Source organism: Heliangelus exortis, chromosome 1, assembly GCF_036169615.1.
Source record: "Heliangelus exortis chromosome 1, bHelExo1.hap1, whole genome shotgun sequence".
NCBI classification, from domain to species: Eukaryota; Metazoa; Chordata; class Aves; order Apodiformes; family Trochilidae; genus Heliangelus; species Heliangelus exortis.
The window spans coordinates 167,442,803-167,459,957 of record NC_092422.1 but is presented as its reverse complement, the minus strand read 5'-3'; the positions used below and the strand labels follow the sequence as shown (position 1 = coordinate 167,459,957).

The window sequence follows — 17,155 nt, the reverse complement described above, 5'->3', positions numbered from 1 at the left end:
GTACAAGATACCAAAATGAGGAGTATTGCCATTTACTGTCAGCTTCAAATACTGATTGTGTCACTGTGTGTCTCTGATCAATGATTAACTGAAAATGCCAAATTTTATAAGCAGTATCTTGTGTAATTCAAGGTGCTTTTAGCCTGAGTAGGTTCTTTGTTCACACTACTCTTTCTTTGACTCTCCTGACAGTTTTATAGAACTGTTATGCAGAGGTGTATTGCTCGCAGAATCAGGAAACTCCAGCTTATTAGAGAACACCAGACCCAGTGAATTCTCTTCTCATAGAGTGAAATCCTCACCTCACTTTGCTCAGCAGCAAGGTCTCCACTGGCCAAATGCAACATTACAGACATGTGAAATGTAGGGACCAGGGGTGCAGTCACTGGGACAAAATCTGCCTGGCACACACTGTTCCCCACCTGACTTCATGACATGGAAGTCAGGGCAGATTTTAACTTGCTAGTGAGCATCTGTAGATCTACATTTCTGAAGTTCAAGTTTTTGGGTGCTGCACTGGGTGGTTTTGTCTGATGCTAGGAGCAGAGGAGTCCCCAAACACTGAATTTAGTGGGAAAGATTTCAAAATCTGACCTCAGCCTAAGTAACCAATTTACTGGATTCAGAGAAACAAGGTACAGATACATCTACTCTTCTGCAACAAGAGAAGAATTGGGTCCTGGGACCATGATTACATTTGATTTGAATGGCAATCTGGCCTTTTTCAAAAGAATTGCATGAGTATAACTGAGAAAATGGCCCAGCATTACTTTATATTAGCATTATTCTTGGGAAGCCATGTCAGAGGAGGGAAGGAAGTAACTTAACTAAAAACATGGGGGTGATTTGGGTAGGAGGAACGACAATGGGGGATTCTGAAGCACTAGAAAATGCACAAGGGTGCTGTGCTCTCATTTTCATATGTTTCTGAAATTAAGGTTAAAGAAGTCAAAGTGAAACTATTGAAAAGATACCCTCATGAAAGTTTCTAACATAGTTTCCAGATTCAGAAGCTAGCAAAAAAGGTTCATATATGAAACTCATTCACTAGTTTTTAAGTTGGTATACAATTAATTATTCCAGCAATAGCAAAAAAATCAAACTGTCAGGAGCAGATTCCAGAAACTAGATCTTGCAAACAATAGAAATTCCTACCCAATGCATGCTTTTTAAACCTACAGTTTATGTACCCTATTTGTCAGGATATGTTACCATCAGAGTAGAAATTAAATATCACCAGTCTTCCCAGAAATGCTCCAAAATGCCAGTTTTATCTATTGGGGTCCTCAAGGAGCTCATTGTTGAAAGTAAAAGGGTGAGTGCCAGAAAGACAAATTAAAAATAGATCGATGCAGAATGTCATTCTAGTTCATCCAGAACCCCCAACTGAAATAAACAGAAAGATTGACAGTATTTTAAGTAGTAATGTGGGCAAAGCCTGCACTTCCAGACATGATAGACAGGTTTGACGTTCGTTGCTTTTTTTCAAATTAATTGAAAACTATAATTCACAGAGAATATTATACACAGGATTTTTTTCTAAATCTTACTGAGAACTTCAGCAGAGCTAAAGAAGTTTGTCTTCAAACAAGGAATAGTTCCTGCCTCTTGACTTGTTTAGTTTAGATAGCTGACAAACAAAAAGTTTGGATAACTTAAAAAAAGTAATTGTACTTTTCCTTTTGTTTATTATTTGTCACACCTGTGGTGACAGAGCAGAGCACCTCAGTGACATTTCATGTGGTGATGAGAGGCAGCAGAGGATGGCAGGTGGTGAGCCCAGCCAACCTACCCAAGAAGTCTGATAAGAAAGATGAAAAAGGCCTTTGATCCCAGGAGCAGAGCAACCACACCTGCCCTGGTTCCTGTTGGGTTTGAAGCAGGAACTCAGTGAAGTAAAATCTCTGTTCCTGAGGCAACCCCAAACCCAAATTTTACTTCTTGGCTTAATGGATGGAAGGAAGGATGACAGAAGGAAGGAGGGTGTTAGTCTGAAGTTCCTCTTTACACTCATAGGACCAGAAATGGGTCTTTCCAAATAGGGTGACTAGAAGCCACTCTCAAGAGCAGGGCTAGATTGCAGCATTGCCAGTTCTGTGTGGTCATGAATCAGATTTCAGAAAATCACAAGTCTGGCTCAGAATCAGTGGAGATCTCAGAAAATACGTGTTTGGAGTTCTTGGGGTTTCATTTTCTGTGTGTCAGCCTTTATATGACATTCTGCTTCACATTTTTATTATTATCTTCAAACATAAGGGAAAGAAGCTTACAGAAGCAGAGCTTCTCAATCAATTAATTTCCTGATGCTGACAGCTGGGACTTTCAGAAAATCTTCCAAATACCATCAAAGAAAATGTGAGAGTTGGCAGCTAATATTGATACAGTGATCCTCACTACTCCCTTTAGCTGATTTCTATGTGGGAGGCTTTGGGCCCCATGCTTTTTCTCTTATTGACTGTGATTTATCTGTTGCCTGTCAGCTAAGGCAGAGGTGGCTATTCAAGCACTCCTTCCTTGTTAGGATTTTTTCCCTGAAGCCATATGGATATTGTTATGGAGGACTTTTTACACAAAAGAAGCTAAACAAAGATAGCAGTTGGCATTCTTCTGTCACTGTAATCAAAGCAAGTGCTTCTGACCATTTACAAAACACAGGGGAAAAAACCTGCTAGTGGTCTGCTACCAATTTCCAGACCCACAATCTTGTCAGTCCTCTCATATCTGCAGTCACCAGACACTGAAAGTATTATGGTGAAAAAGCAGCTCCCAAGAACTAACCATGCTACATGCCTGTAATACTTGGCATGCATTTACACTATGCTTTTGCTTTCTTGAGATTCAATGTGATTATGCACCCTGTAGTGTCCTAGCCCATTGGCTATTCAGTCCTCAAAATCTGTGTCAGGTTTAGATCAGCAGGATTACCATGGTTACATTATTATTATTATTACAGCTTAGCCATGCAGGTAGCTCAACAAAATGGCAGATGCTAAAATAAACTTTGGACTGTGTCCACCTTCCAGCCTAATAAGCTATCATATATTTATGCTGTATTCCCCAGCCAATGCAAAACCACTATAGACTCCTTTGGGTAAAAGTCTAGCTCCTCTATAGATCATCATATGCATAATTCAATCATTTATATAAAATTGCAAAGCCCCTAATTAGTGAAGGTTCCCAGGGGCTTCGTTTCTCAATACTTGCATTAATGCATTATTAGAACCCTTAATATTGTCAACATTCCTCCAAGATTTTGAGGGCAAAATTAATTTGGGGAACTCCTTGCCATAATAAATTATTAAACCAATCTGAATGGTAAGATTAAGAAAATTAAAAAAAAAATTATTAGACTCCTACAAATGAGAATTGCCCTGCATCCATCTTTGTGCTGTTTAGGAAGAAACTGAACAGATCTGTCTTTTTTACTTGTTAAAAAAAGATGCAGAACTCCAGTTGAAATATTTTAATGATTTGGTGTTATTCACCTTACAAAGAGCGTGAGAATCTGTCAGAAGCAAAGAGGTAGGATGAAAAGACAGAAGAGTTCATAACAGAGTAGCAAACAGCTCCTGTGTTGTGCACTAAATAAATAAATGATCTGGTAAGGGGACTGGGGGATGATCTAACACAAATTGCAGAGGAAATCATCCCATAGTTTACTTAGAAGCCAATCTGAACCTTTAGCTTTGAAGGAGACTGGAGAGCACTATTGCCTCTGAAATTATGAAAAATGCAAGGAAAGATGTTGCTGCAAGGGAAAACCACATTTGGGATTCTGAGTTAGTGCTGTTAGTACAAGGAGGAGAGTGAAATGTTACAGAAAACAGCTATATCAAGTGTCCTCTTCAAGGTACAGCTACCAGCAACATTCTGGATAATAGAATGTATTAGATATATACCATATATTGTGCTATAAATGTGTGTTTTACATATATAGATACACACAGTGTTATATATACAGTGAAAAAATACAAAGAGCATATTGTCACCAATAAATAGGTGGATCAATGGGACATGGAGAGATACCTCCATGAAGAGAGCTTTCAAAGTTTGGGATTGTGGTTTTATCCTGAGAAAATAGAGGAATATGTGAAAAAGAGAAATATAGTAAATATTGATGAAAGAAGAAACCACTGAAAAGTTTGGCTTTTCTTGTCCTCAAGCTGAGAAGAAGGTGTTCACTGGAATAAAAAGGCAGAAAACCTGAAACAGATAAAAGAAATACCTTTTAACTAAATATTAAATCAGTCTGTCATGATCTTTGCCACAAACAGGTGCTGCAGGTGAGCACTAACAAATATAAATGGGGTGGGCTGTTTATATTATTCAGTTTTATAATTTTTTATAATTATTAGTCATAATTATTTATAGCTATAATTATTCCTATTGTTATTAATTTTTATTTATTTATAATTTTTATTGTAATTATGAATTCCAAGACATTGCAAAATTTTTTTTTCTGCTTTAAGGACTTAGAACAGACTTTAAAGAACCGGGTGAAACTTATATGGACATAAAATAGACCTGCTCCTGTGGAATTCCTGAACAAGTTCACTCTTTTTTTGCTGAAGCATCTGGCTTTTGTGCCTTAGAGTGGATAGGTCTTGGGTCTGGTCCTGATGAGCAGTTTCCATGTACCTATCTGAGGTTCCTAAGACTTTATCTACAGGGTCATTCATTGACTCTGGATCTTCACAGTAGCAACAGGACTGGATCTTGAGCACAAATCTAAAGGCAGTTATTCTGGCTACAGATGACCAGGGAACAGAAACCACTGGACCATTCTTGTTTTTAAAACTCTGAGTTCCAGTAGTGGTAGGCAAAAATCCCTTAAGCACAGGGCATATAAACAACAAAAAAAAAACTGGCCAGTGTCCTGAAAGCAATCTGTGAATGGAAAGTAGTTATCACCAAATCACTCTGTTAACCTCACTGCATGCCTTGCCTAGCCTGGTCCAGGAATAAAGCCATCAGTCCCCCGTGTGTTAATGTCATCCCCTCCTGGCCAGGCACTCACAGAACCTTCACCCTGTAGTCCTGGCTGCCTCCAGGTTTCCCCCCCTTACCCTTGCTGATATTCTGACATGTAGTCTGAGGAGAGCAGAGATCTATGTAAACAAATTGCTCATTGGGGAACTATCCATTTGGTTAAGTTAGCCTTTACACTGGATTACTTCACATCAGGTTTCAAAATTTCTTACAAATCCCTTATGGAGTTGTATATTTTATATTTTGAGGGATGAGGGGCTGTTTTTCTCTGTGTTTCTTGTGGGGAGGTCATGTGTGTGGAAGGGCAAATTCACAATTGCAAAGAAATTTCAGGCTTTTTGTAACAGACTGCCTGCCAAGTGCTCATACCATGAAGTGAAATTAAAGTGACTCATGAATTTCATCTTTACTGAGGAAAATGTATCCTGTCCTTCTAGGGACACTGAATTCTGCTAGACCAGCATCACTGACACTACAAATGCCAGTGATCAGCTTATTCTTTTGGAGATGCTTATACATAGTCTAGAATGTATAGGGCTACTGCAGTTTGAACCATGGTGTGAAGCCATGTGAACTGTGAACAAAGTTACAGGTTCTGGAAGAAAAATGGGATAGAATGATCTTTGGGTGGAAGATGGAAGACTTTCTAAAGGGCAGATTAATGGGGTGCAGCAGACTGCAATCAGTAGTTCCATTAGTGAAACACAGATTTAAGGTGTAGTTGCTCTCAAAATAAAAAACTGAGGCACACATTTACCTCTGTAATGTACCAGAAACCAAAAAGGTAAATTCTCCACAATTGCACTGGAGGGCAATATTGCTTATTAGACAAAAAAATTCCCTGGATTAGTAGGTAAGACTGTACCTATCACCACGGTAGCTGTCAAGTGGGCTGTAGAGAAATGACCTAATGATTTTTCATTTTGGGAGGCAATTCCCTTCTTCTGTGCATCCGTATTTGTGCAATTTGGAAGAGATGTTTTACAGCATTCGATATCTTTTAACAGAGGAAGAGAGAAGTGTATGAATCAAACCTGATAAACAATGGCTTGCAACTGGAAGCAACGAGGTCGGTGAGTGCTCTTCTCTGCGATGGGCTGGGTCTGGGAGCAGTGCTGCCCCTATGGGAGTAAGGAAACTGGATATCTGAGTTTACTGTAAATTTGCTCTCTTTTCAAGTGAAAAAGGCTCACCTTTTTTCCATCAGTAATATCTCTGTGATCTGATGCAGAATCTTTTAAACTTTATGGCTGTTCCTTCCTTGGCAAAGGAAAAGTTGGGAAGCAGAGAGATTATATAGGTTATGTTTGATCAGTGCTTGGAAGATAAAAAATTCTGTGGTCTGAGGAGAGGTTCTTCTCCTACTCGGGCTGTGTAGGATGTGTGGGAAGGCAGTGGGTGTCTGAGACAGAATTTCCGTGCCAGGAGAGCTGTGCAAACATCACCCTGCTCCTCACAGTGCAACCAGTTGTAACTATTGTGCTTTGCATACTGTGGGCTGCAAAGTTGCCTGTGGATGTTGTTGAAGGCTGTGATAATGCACAGCAGCTGCTGGCCTGCAGGGAGGGTTAAAGCCCCTTGGACCCCTTCCCTTCCTGCCCTGCAGGGCTGCAGCTTTCCATCTGGGTCTCTCCCTCTAGGACAATCACTTCCAGACTAAAATGACTGGAAATCTGGTAGTCTGTAGTGGCCTCCAGAAAAGGTTATTTTGTACCTTCCTCCCAAATTAGAGTTGGAATCCATGACATCATGGTGTTTATTTGATTTCTGCAGTAAGAGCTCCTGCTGCACATCCAAGGATGCAGTCTGGCTCTTCACATTTACAAGAAAGTAAACTGCTTGTTGGAAGTCTGAGGCAGACCTGTTGCTGTACATGTATTTTGCAGTTTTCAATAATTCTGCTGTGATCATGACTGAAAAACTTCTGAAACTAGAAGTTTCTTCGGGCTAGTTCGGATACCTAACTGATGTTCCCAAGCCAATGAGCTGCATAATGTAATTTTGTGTGAATGTGACTAATGCAGGCCATCAACAGAAAGCCTGCAGGCAATGTGTTGGCAGGAGGCAAGAGTGGTTGTCAGGGTTCCTGCTGCATACTGGTGCTGGTTTGGCCATGCAACTGGGAGCACGTGTGCCCCATGCTGTCTTTTTCAGTAGTCTCAGATGATTCTCCCTTTCCCTCTCTCCATCCTCCCTATGAAGCTGGGAAATCACATTGCCCAGGAGCACCCATGGGTGCTTGGCCTGCTTCCATCAAGTCACATCACCCTGAAGTTGAGCTGGAACTGCTTGGGAGACACTGGCAACTCCAAAGGCACAGCTGCCCTGCCAGGCTAAGTGCACAACACATGGGAAAAACTTTGTTAAACTTAAATTGCTTTGTAAAATACTTTGCAGAAATGTAAACATCAAGCATTAAGGGAACATTTAGGTGTCTTTTATCATATACCTTTATAAGCCTGAGTGCTTCCACCTCATATCAGTGCTTTTACAAAGCTAATGATAACATTCGCTGAGATGGACAAAGAATGTGACTTTGGATAGGTCATCCATGAGCTGTGAAAAGAAAGAAAATCCTGAATAGTTGAAGAATTGTTATGAAAAATCCTTTGCTTTCATTTTCTCACACACATATTTCTTTAATATTCTTTCATTTTAGGTTTTGGACGAAAAGCTTATTTTTGTGAAAGTGCATGCACCTTGGGAAGTGCTGTGCACATACGCTGAGGTGATGCACATCAAATTGCCTCTGCAGCCCAATGACCTGAAAACTCGAGACTCAGCTTTCAACTGGTTTAGTAGGCTCTTCAGAGTGGATGAAAATATCATCAAACCTGAGCAAGAGTTTTTCACTGCCCCTTTTCAAAAGGAACATTTGTCCAACTTTTATATTCAAGACAAAGACACGTTCTTCAATCCTGCAACCAGAAGCCGAATTGTAAGCCCGTGGAGTATTTCTAGTATTTAATCTTAAAAAAGAAAGGATTCCTGTAATCAAATTAGGATTCTACCTTCATGAAAGCATCCTGAACAATGAGAAATACTGGGGATGCAGTAGTCCAGTGTCATTTATGAAATAGCCTAGACAATCCAGAATGAAAGTATTCCTTACATTTTTCCTATTTCTGTTTCACCTGAATTTAAACAAGAGATTTGCATGGTTCATATACCCTATGCCATTAATTTTGCATTAATTTTGTCTGCACTGCTTACTCTTCCCTAACGTAGATATGTGCTAAAACAAGAATAGCTGTGTTTGATTACTTTCAGGTTGCAAGAGACACAAAAATATTTTATAAATTTCAGGTCCATTTTATCCTTTCCCGTGTGGAATATGCAATCAAAAACAATGTGAAAAAGTTTGGCATTAACAAATTACTGGACACTGGAATCTACAAAGCGGCGTTTCCCCTTCATGATGTAAGTCCAGGGCTTGTAGCTAAAATATATTTCAAAATAGAGTCTGAACTTTATCTGTGGGGTTTATCTCAGTAGACACAAGTGCTATTGATTGCTTTTACTGCTTGACTGGTTATTACATCCACATAGTAGAATAGGACATAGTTTGGGTAAGGAGATTTTCTTCCAAAGCACTGTTGGTTAAAAATGGAGCTCCATAAATGAAAACCAATATACTTTATTTAGCAGGTGTTAACCTTGTATTCACTGGGATGTGCAGTCCAGTAAAGTGCCAGGTGTGAGTGATAGTTCCCATGACAGACAGTATCATCAGTTCTAAATCAATTTTAACATTGTCCCTTCTTTTAGTATTCAATTTTTCAATATTAAAATGTGTATTGAATATGTTTTTTAAAATAAATTTGCAGAATAAAAACCTCCTCTAAGGTTGTGTGACAGACTCACACCGTAAGAAACACTCCTACAGTTCCCAAACGTTGTGACGTACGTGCAAGGAAACTCATGTTTCTGCCCATCTGACACCTCACAGGTGATGCCAGTCATGTGTAGGAAAGCTTAACTGCATTGAATTTCATCTTGCAGTAATAAGAAATCCAGATTTTATGCCTACACTTCTGAAAATTTTTAAAGCCTGCAATTTAAAGAAGCAAATCATTCTGGCAGTTGCTTTGCATACAAAGGCTAAGATAGCAGAGAGAAAGAAAATGGAGGGGAAAAAAATTCAGTGTTTAACTAAGGAAAAACTTCATGTGAGGCTGCAAATGAGATATAATAAGCAAAAACTGAAGGGTTATTTTCTGCATTATATCTGTTATATACCTGCACCTTCATACCTTCTTGTCCAAGCCACCCTTCTGTGTCTGAAGTGTGTTCTGTTGAGAAGATGCTGAGAACATGGAAGGTTGGTAATGGTAACTGCTTCAGCTGTTTGGATTATATATCACAGCTACTCTGAAAATCAAAACTAGCCTATAGATCTCTACAAATGTCACTTCTCACATCATAGATACAGAATGGAAAAATCCCTCAACCAAATAAGATAAACTTTGTTGAAATAGGTTTTCAAATAGCCTACTAAAAAACGCAAGGATTGTCTCCATGTGAACTCTCTTTTAAATTTAAAACAGAGACTAGAAGCCCTAGGATTTATCCCTCAGACCTTCCAGCCTCCATTCCAGCACAGTATTCTTTTAAAGCAAAGCATGTTACCGTGTAAGAGCTACTTAAAATCCATTTAAATTCAGTTACTTTCCCTAGTTAGAATGGATCCTTCTCTGTTTGCTATTCCTGAGTGCCAAGACTCTGACATGTACTTAGGTGTAGGTTCATGATGAGTGTCTGTTTTTTTCAGCTCACATATGTAAAGTGTTGGCTTTGTCATTTGGTGTCATTCTGTCCTGAATCCTGGTGATCTCCCAGAGCTGCCTTCCTGCTCCTTTCCCTGGGTTGCAGTGAGACTGGGCAAAAAGGCTTTTCCAGGCTCTGGGCTTCATGGCATGGCATCTGCAGAGCTGATACCATAGAATGGCAACGTTTGGAAAGTACCTTAAAGATCATCCAGTTCCAACCCCCCTGCATGGGCAGCGACACCTCCCACCAGACCAGGTTGCCCAAAGCCCCATCCAACCTGGCCTTGAACACTGCCAGGGAGGGGGCAGCCTGTGCCAGTGTCTCACCACCCTCACATGAAAGAATTTCTTCCTAATGTCTAGCCTAAATCTCAATGTCTAACCTAAAATTCAAGTTTTAGTTTACAGTATGTAGATATATATACTATATTTTAGTGTACTATATATATATTATATTACAGTATGCTATATATGTATAATATGTATTGTGTATGTATATTAGTTTCAACATCTGTGGGTTAGATTAATGGTATCTTCTTTTCAATGCTGTTTCTCCTTTGCAGTCAAGTTTCAGGCACTTGTCAACTGATCCCAACTGCCCAAGTGAACGATACCTTCTTTACAGAGAATGGGCTCATCCTAAAAATATCTTCAAACTGCAACCCCTGGATTTCATCAGGTTGGTGTGATGGACTAACATGGAGGGAACTGGGAATTTACATAACAGGTCTGGTTTTAGGACTGTCAAAGAGCCCAGGACAGGTACATACACATACATGAGAGCATTTTTTGAGCACCATTTCATGATAAAACAAGGCAACTATTTTAAAATTTTCTTTGCAAAATGTGATCTTTCTGTCTTTTTTCTGATTCCCCCCCCCCTTCCTATGCTCTTATAAAAGCATGAAAGAGATGATAGTGATATAAATACTGAGCTGTAATACTTCTGTAATCCCAAAGTTAAACCAGAGGAATATGACAATATGAGTTGGCACAAAATTTTAGAAATGATGAGACATATGAAATGCAAATGTGAATTTACCTTCATTTCACACACACAAAAAAAATCAACTTTCCCCTCCACAGGAAATACTATGGAGAGAAAATTGGAATCTACTTTGCTTGGCTGGGCTTTTACACTAATATGCTGATCATAGCTGCAGTTGTAGGAGTTGGCTGTTTTCTGTATGGATGCCTGACAAAGGACAACTGCACATGGAGGTACCTATTTTAATATTACATGCAATTTTGATTAGTCCCCTACAGAGGGGGACTGTATAGGGTTTGCAAGACACAGCATAATAAAAGAGGCAAAATGAAAGGGTTTGGAAACAGCAGAGGTTGTGGATTTGGAAGGCAACAACATAAAATGTGAGCTAGGAGAGTAATGGATGTCCATGGACAGCAAGAGATATCTGAGGGTTTGTTATTTCATCAGTTTTTATCTGATTTGCATTAAGTTTACCAGACCCAGAGCAGAAATGCATAGAAAAGAGTGCCAGTCAGAAGTCAAGACAAAGTGCCATAGAACATCATTTTCACTTTATCTTTAAAGGAGATATCCAAAGACTCTGATAGGAACCTCAATATTTCTTTCCTCCAGTTTGAGAGGCCAGAGGAAGAGCAACAGCTGAGGGGGCTTCAGCTGCCCAGGATGTGCTGGGAGGGGAGGCAGTGGTGACCCAGATTCCCTCATCAGAATACAGCAAAATTCAACCATGGCAGAATGACCCAGGTGTTTTTTTTCCTGGCTCATTGTGTCAGATCCTCTGCAAGCCATCACACTGAACATCCTCTTCAGAATGTTTGTCCATCTTTACAAAACATGCCAAAGGGCTCTTCCAGAGCTCCACTACTGTGGCCAGTTTACACCCATCTACTCTTTATGCCAGTATTATCATTTAGCTAAGTGGTTCATCTTCCTTACGTGCTCTAGGTAACCAGTTTGGTTCTGTAGCTCTTCCTTTTTCTGGTAGGCAGTGTTCTTCTTTCTCCCTCAGACTTGCTCTGGTAGCCCATCTGACCATGCAAGAGTGGGTTTCTTGCTGACACACCTGAGATCTTTGAAGATCTGTGGTTTGTTTTTTTTTAAAATGTAACCATTACCACCATGTAGAAGGGGTGGAAATTATTTTCATCCATTTTTGAGATGAGGACCAAGAATACAAATGGGGATGTGTTGATAGGGTGGGGGCTGGGGTATAGCAGGGAGGCAGGGGGCAGGAATTCTTGAGAGCAGATAACTGGTATTTCTCATTTCTCCATCCTCATATGTGAAAAAGGACTGAAGAATTTAGTACGTGTGAGTGACTGACTGGTTTTGTTTTTAGCCAAGAAGTATGTGATCCCAACATAGGAGGTAATATCATAATGTGCCCTCAGTGTGATAAAGTGTGTACCTACTGGAACCTCACCATCACTTGTGAATCATCCAAGGTAACTACATTTACAGCTTGTAGACATGCTATTGAACTTTCATGGCACTTTCATTAGTACTACATATAAAATAATGTTGTTCCTGCACTAGCATAATTAGTTTGCTAGAACTCTGCAAATAATTGTGCCTTTTGATACAGCAACTACATTTTTGAAAAGTAAAAACAATTCCACCACTTTGAGTTGAGTTGAAATAATTGGTTGCTTTTTATTTTTAGAAATGGGGATAACACGGATGTTTAATTAGGAAAATAAACCATTTGATTTCATTTTAAGTTTCTTCTTTCTTTAAGGGTTAAAAAAAAAGAAAGCCCATGTTCAGTTACTAAAATCTTGATTCAGTAGCTCTGAATCAATTTTGCTAAGGAAATGTTTAAAATATGTTTTGATATTTTTAAATGCTGTCCCCTCCCTCACCAACCAATTTATCTGTATCGTTGCCTTGAATTTGACCCATGATGTCAAGGACTAGATGAGTACAAAGAAAAGGCTGATGTGGACTGTGGCAGAAGCTGTGTCACAGCCATGTCCTGCTAGCCATGACACAGCCAGACTCTTTCTCTGAGTTCCTCACTAGGGGAACTTGTCTTTCTCCACCGAGTCGTCTCACTAGCCTAATGTTAGCCTTTTCTCATTCCTTTCCATAGATACAGTCATTCCCAAAACTGAATTTTTCACCTCTTCATACATTAAAATATTTTGCCCATCTTTAATGGGTTGCTTCAGGACACTTAAAGGGTGAGAGATTCAAGAACAGAGGGAAAAGGCTGTGATGGAAAGAAAAGGCAAATTGTCACCACAGAGGTATCTCATCAGAATGTGGTTTTCCTAACCAGCTTCATTCGTTGCCATCCCACTCATGAGAACCAGATGTGTCCCTTAAAAATACATAACTGAATACAGAGTTCCCAGACCAAAAGCTTTGTTTTTCCTCTTCCTATGCAAGAGATGGAATGAAGTTTAGTAGTGCACCATTTTACTATCCTCTTCCTGCATATTTGGCTTATATTCTTAATTCTGGGCTTCGCATTTGATTTCCTTAATTTACTGGAGGGTGTTGTACATTGGCAGAAACTGAGGAAATACTATCAATAAAGATTGTTTATTAAACTACATAAAGGCTAAAAATCAACATGTTCAGTAAGTAGCTTCTGTTCTGGGTCAGTGCTGGAGAAAGAAAAAATGGTCACTTATATTTTAAGCTTTTTTTTTCTTTATAATTTTTTTCCAGAAACTCTGCATATTTGATAGCTTTGGAACACTGGTGTTTGCAGTATTTATGGGAATATGGGGTAAGCTGATTTCAACAACTGTGGTTTGTCATCTAAATTTGGCCAAACCTTCAGCATCAGCCAAGAAAACATGGATAAATTTGCAGCTACTTTATTTTCTAGCACTCAGAAAATCACTATTAGGTGGTTCCATAGAAGATGGGCATTCACAGGATCTCTTTTTAGCATCACATGAAAATGAAAAAAATTGTAGAACATAAAAGTTAGTTTCATTGTCTGTTTTGTTTCATTACACTTGGAGAGCAGTCCAAGAGAAGTGATTAGAGCTGCCTCATGTTCATCCAGCAGGAACCAGCCACATGCTTAAGTGTATCTGGCAGAGGAGCTGGGTTTTTCCCAAAGAGTTTTTGGAGCTGCCTGTGCCTATTAACTGCTGTGTGACTGCAAAGCATCTGAAAAATAGTCATTTATTGTATTTCCCAGGATTTTTTTCCTCCTGTCGCTATTTAAGAAACTGATGGTAAAAAGTGTAGAAGCTACAAATAGTAGATTTATATTTTAGCAGAGAAAACATATCTGAAACCAGGATGTTTCCCATGAGTGAACACACTTGGTGCTGTATACAAGGGATTAGTCAAGGAAATTATTTAATTTCTTCATAATGGCAAAGTGTCAACTGTCTTTCATTGCTCTGTCTTATCCAGAAATTACCAAAATAAGAAATATGATAGATCTATATACATGGTACTATATAGAGAGAAAATAACTCTCGTAATAGTTTGAATTCATATGTAGGCTGACAAAAATACATAATTTACATTCTTTGTAACATACATTGTATTTCTAGTTTCCTATAATGACCTCAAGTGCTTCAAAATAGCTACTGCTTTAAAGAACTATAAGATGAAGCATTTCAATGCTAAAATAATATTTCTTTCAAAATATATGCTAAGATCAAAATGCCAGCAGCAAAGTCTCAAAAGAAAAGCAGAAGTCTGATACTAAGGGAATCTTCTGGTGTCATCTGAATAGTTAATTTATTTGCAGTTTGCTTTTTAATTAGAATTGTGTTTCCTGTTTTGAAGAATGATTCCAAGAATAATAATTATAAAGTTGAGCTGCATGGTTATAGTGATGGCTGCAAAGCCTATTAGTATTCTTATCACAAGTCCACTATATAAAGGAGTGAATTGTTTTACAGAAATTCAGTCAAAATTGTGCAGAATCCAAATGACCCATGGTCCTGCTGCAATTCCAGCTGTAATTTTCATCTTGCTCTAGTACTTTTCTAGGCATCCTGGTCCAAAACAATTAAAATAATATCATACATTCAGATATGACATTGCATCATTATCACTAGCACACTTTTAATAATTGCAAATATTTTTTTTAGTGTATTGCCTTCAAAGATCTCAAAGAACTATAAAAAACCAGGGAATCTGGCCTCAGGAATCAGCCCTCAATACATTAATGCTCTGGACCAATGCTTCTGCCACTTCTCATAGAATCATAGAATCATAGAACTGGCTGGGTTGGAAGGGACCTCAGAGATCATCAAGTCCAACCCTTGACCCACTACCACTGCAGTTACCAGACCATGGCACTGATGATGGCTTGGCCAGATTGGCAAAAGTCCTGGAGAAGCAGCTTCTGCTTCACTTGCTGTCATCCCTGGATCCCCTCCCTGACCAAGATTACTTTAACAAACAAGTGTGTTCCAACTGAGGCATTTCTTTGCAGTCCTTGCTGACACATCTTGAGAGGCAGAATGCCTGGGGCATATTGAATGGCTGTGTTGAGGGACATGTGAAAGGGGACACCACGAATTACCAATGTGAGGTGGAACTAGCACTCAGATCTCCTGATTCTGAAGCATCATTTATGTCCACTGTTGAAAAAAAAATGCCATGCTCCCAAAGACACAACCTGGCTGTTGGCTTATTTTAGCCAGCAGAAGTTTCTTTATATTGGAGCTGAGAGAGCTGTCCCCATGTAATGTGCCCTTCTGTCCCTGTTAGCACAAGGGCTAGCACAGAAGGAGGCCCTCAGCTCCTGGACTCCCCAGCAGCAGCTGGATTTGCAGATGGAGCAGATCAGTGTATCCTGTAGCTTCCCTTGATTTGAGTTGGGCAGCAGTTAGATAGAGGCTCATGAAAGACTCATCTTACTCCTTGCTCTGCAGGAGAAGGCAGCTGTGATCCCCTGGCCCACTGCTTGGAGTGGTCTTTGTGCTTCTAAAGATGAAGTAATGAAGTGAAAGAGGCACCTGGATAATCAGGGGAAGAGGGGGGAAAACCTGGGGGCTTCCTGGGTGCAGATCCCAAAGTCATCTCAGAGCCCAGCCTCTGGAGATTTATAGGTTTAAAATTCTTCAGTTTGGGGATTATTTACCACACCTGATTCTGGAAATAATCTTTAATATTGAGACTTGTAACTGCAACTTTCATCATTCAGAACAAGGGCCCAGACTAATTTGAAAGAAAAAAAAACAAAACAAAAACAAAAATCAAACAAGACAGCCAAACTTTTCAGTTTAATTACTCCCAAACAATGGCAATAATAAGTGCAGTGATGGAATCCTAACTCCTCCTGAAGACAGTGCTGCAGATCCACACCACCCATTTAGTCTGAGCATGCACCTTCTTCAGTAATAAAGCATCTCAGTGCACTGGGGACTGTGGTCCAGAGCTCTTCCCAGCCCTCTCAGCTGGGCCTGGCATTGCCTCTGCTGACAGCTCTACCAGCATCATGTCTCAGGTCAAGGGAATGAATTTGGCTGGACTGATGTCCAACCAGCACAACTTCGTGTACCAGGTCCCCCAGCACTTCCAGTTGTGGAACTGTGGTCCAGTCAGGTTGCTGACCCAGCCCAGAGAGGTTCTAAGCTCCAACCCATACAAAAAGAACTGCAGCCCCTTCAGATTCATGATAGCAGAAGAAGACAGACAGCTGTGTTTCAGCCACTTCACCTGAACCATCACTGATTCTTGTAGTCTGCAGGTTGATTTGTCCACACAAAAATTGGAGGCTGAGTGAACATCAGCTTTCCTAGAGTGAACATCAGTGCTTTCCTAGAAGTCCTGCAATATCCAGCATTTTGTGTTCACCTATCCAACCAACTTGCTTTCCTATGCATCCCATGATAAAATTTTTCAAAAGCAGTCTGTAATATGAAATCCAAAGTGCTCCTATTCTAGCCTTAGGCAGAAAGCAATTTCATTTATCTGTATTTTTTTAGCATGTGTTTACAACACCCTTTACCTCAGGTTTCTCCTATTATAGTACCCATATACCCAAAGCAAAAATTGCATAAAGGAGTAGATTTAGTTATTTTTAGCATTGCACTGGCCAGTAAGTGTTTTATTCAATGTCTGTGAAAAACTGTATGGAAACCTGAGCCACGTTATTACTCAGGGGGTCAAGCAGTGTCCAATACTCAGATGATATTGCACATTTTCTCTATCTTCTGTATAGTTACTTTGTTTTTGGAGTTTTGGAAGCGACGTCAGGCTGAGCTGGAGTATGAGTGGGACACAGTTGAGTACTTGGAGCAAGAAGAACAAGTTCGCCCAGAATACGAAGCTCAGTGCACTCATGTAGTAATGAATGAAATCACACAGGTAAGGAACATTGTGAGAACTCATGCTGAATACTGCAGTAGACATGTTGTGAGAGGACACAGATTCATCTGGACTGGAGCTGTAGAAATTAGCAGTGCTTCAAGGAGAG

At 39.7% G+C, this 17,155-nt stretch overlaps 1 protein-coding gene across 6 annotated transcripts in view; it reads left to right on the top strand.

Moving 5' to 3' along the window:
- The window catches only part of ANO6 (anoctamin 6), a 74,773-nt gene that overhangs the window by 39,254 nt on the left and 18,364 nt on the right, over nucleotides 1-17,155 (top strand). For 4 of the 6 annotated variants that reach the window (XM_071733553.1, XM_071733552.1, XM_071733549.1 and 1 more), the window contains 8 exons: nucleotides 5,997-6,062; nucleotides 7,649-7,927; nucleotides 8,260-8,409; nucleotides 10,322-10,437; nucleotides 10,845-10,979; nucleotides 12,089-12,194; nucleotides 13,426-13,486; nucleotides 16,901-17,046. In XM_071733553.1, coding sequence (XP_071589654.1) covers nucleotides 5,997-6,062; nucleotides 7,649-7,927; nucleotides 8,260-8,409; nucleotides 10,322-10,437; nucleotides 10,845-10,979; nucleotides 12,089-12,194; nucleotides 13,426-13,486; nucleotides 16,901-17,046 — 1,059 coding nt within the window. The remainder of the gene's footprint in view (nucleotides 1-5,996; nucleotides 6,063-7,648; nucleotides 7,928-8,259; nucleotides 8,410-10,321; nucleotides 10,438-10,844; nucleotides 10,980-12,088; nucleotides 12,195-13,425; nucleotides 13,487-16,900; nucleotides 17,047-17,155) is intronic. The other 2 variants (XM_071733551.1, XM_071733555.1) reach the window with 2 other exon arrangements.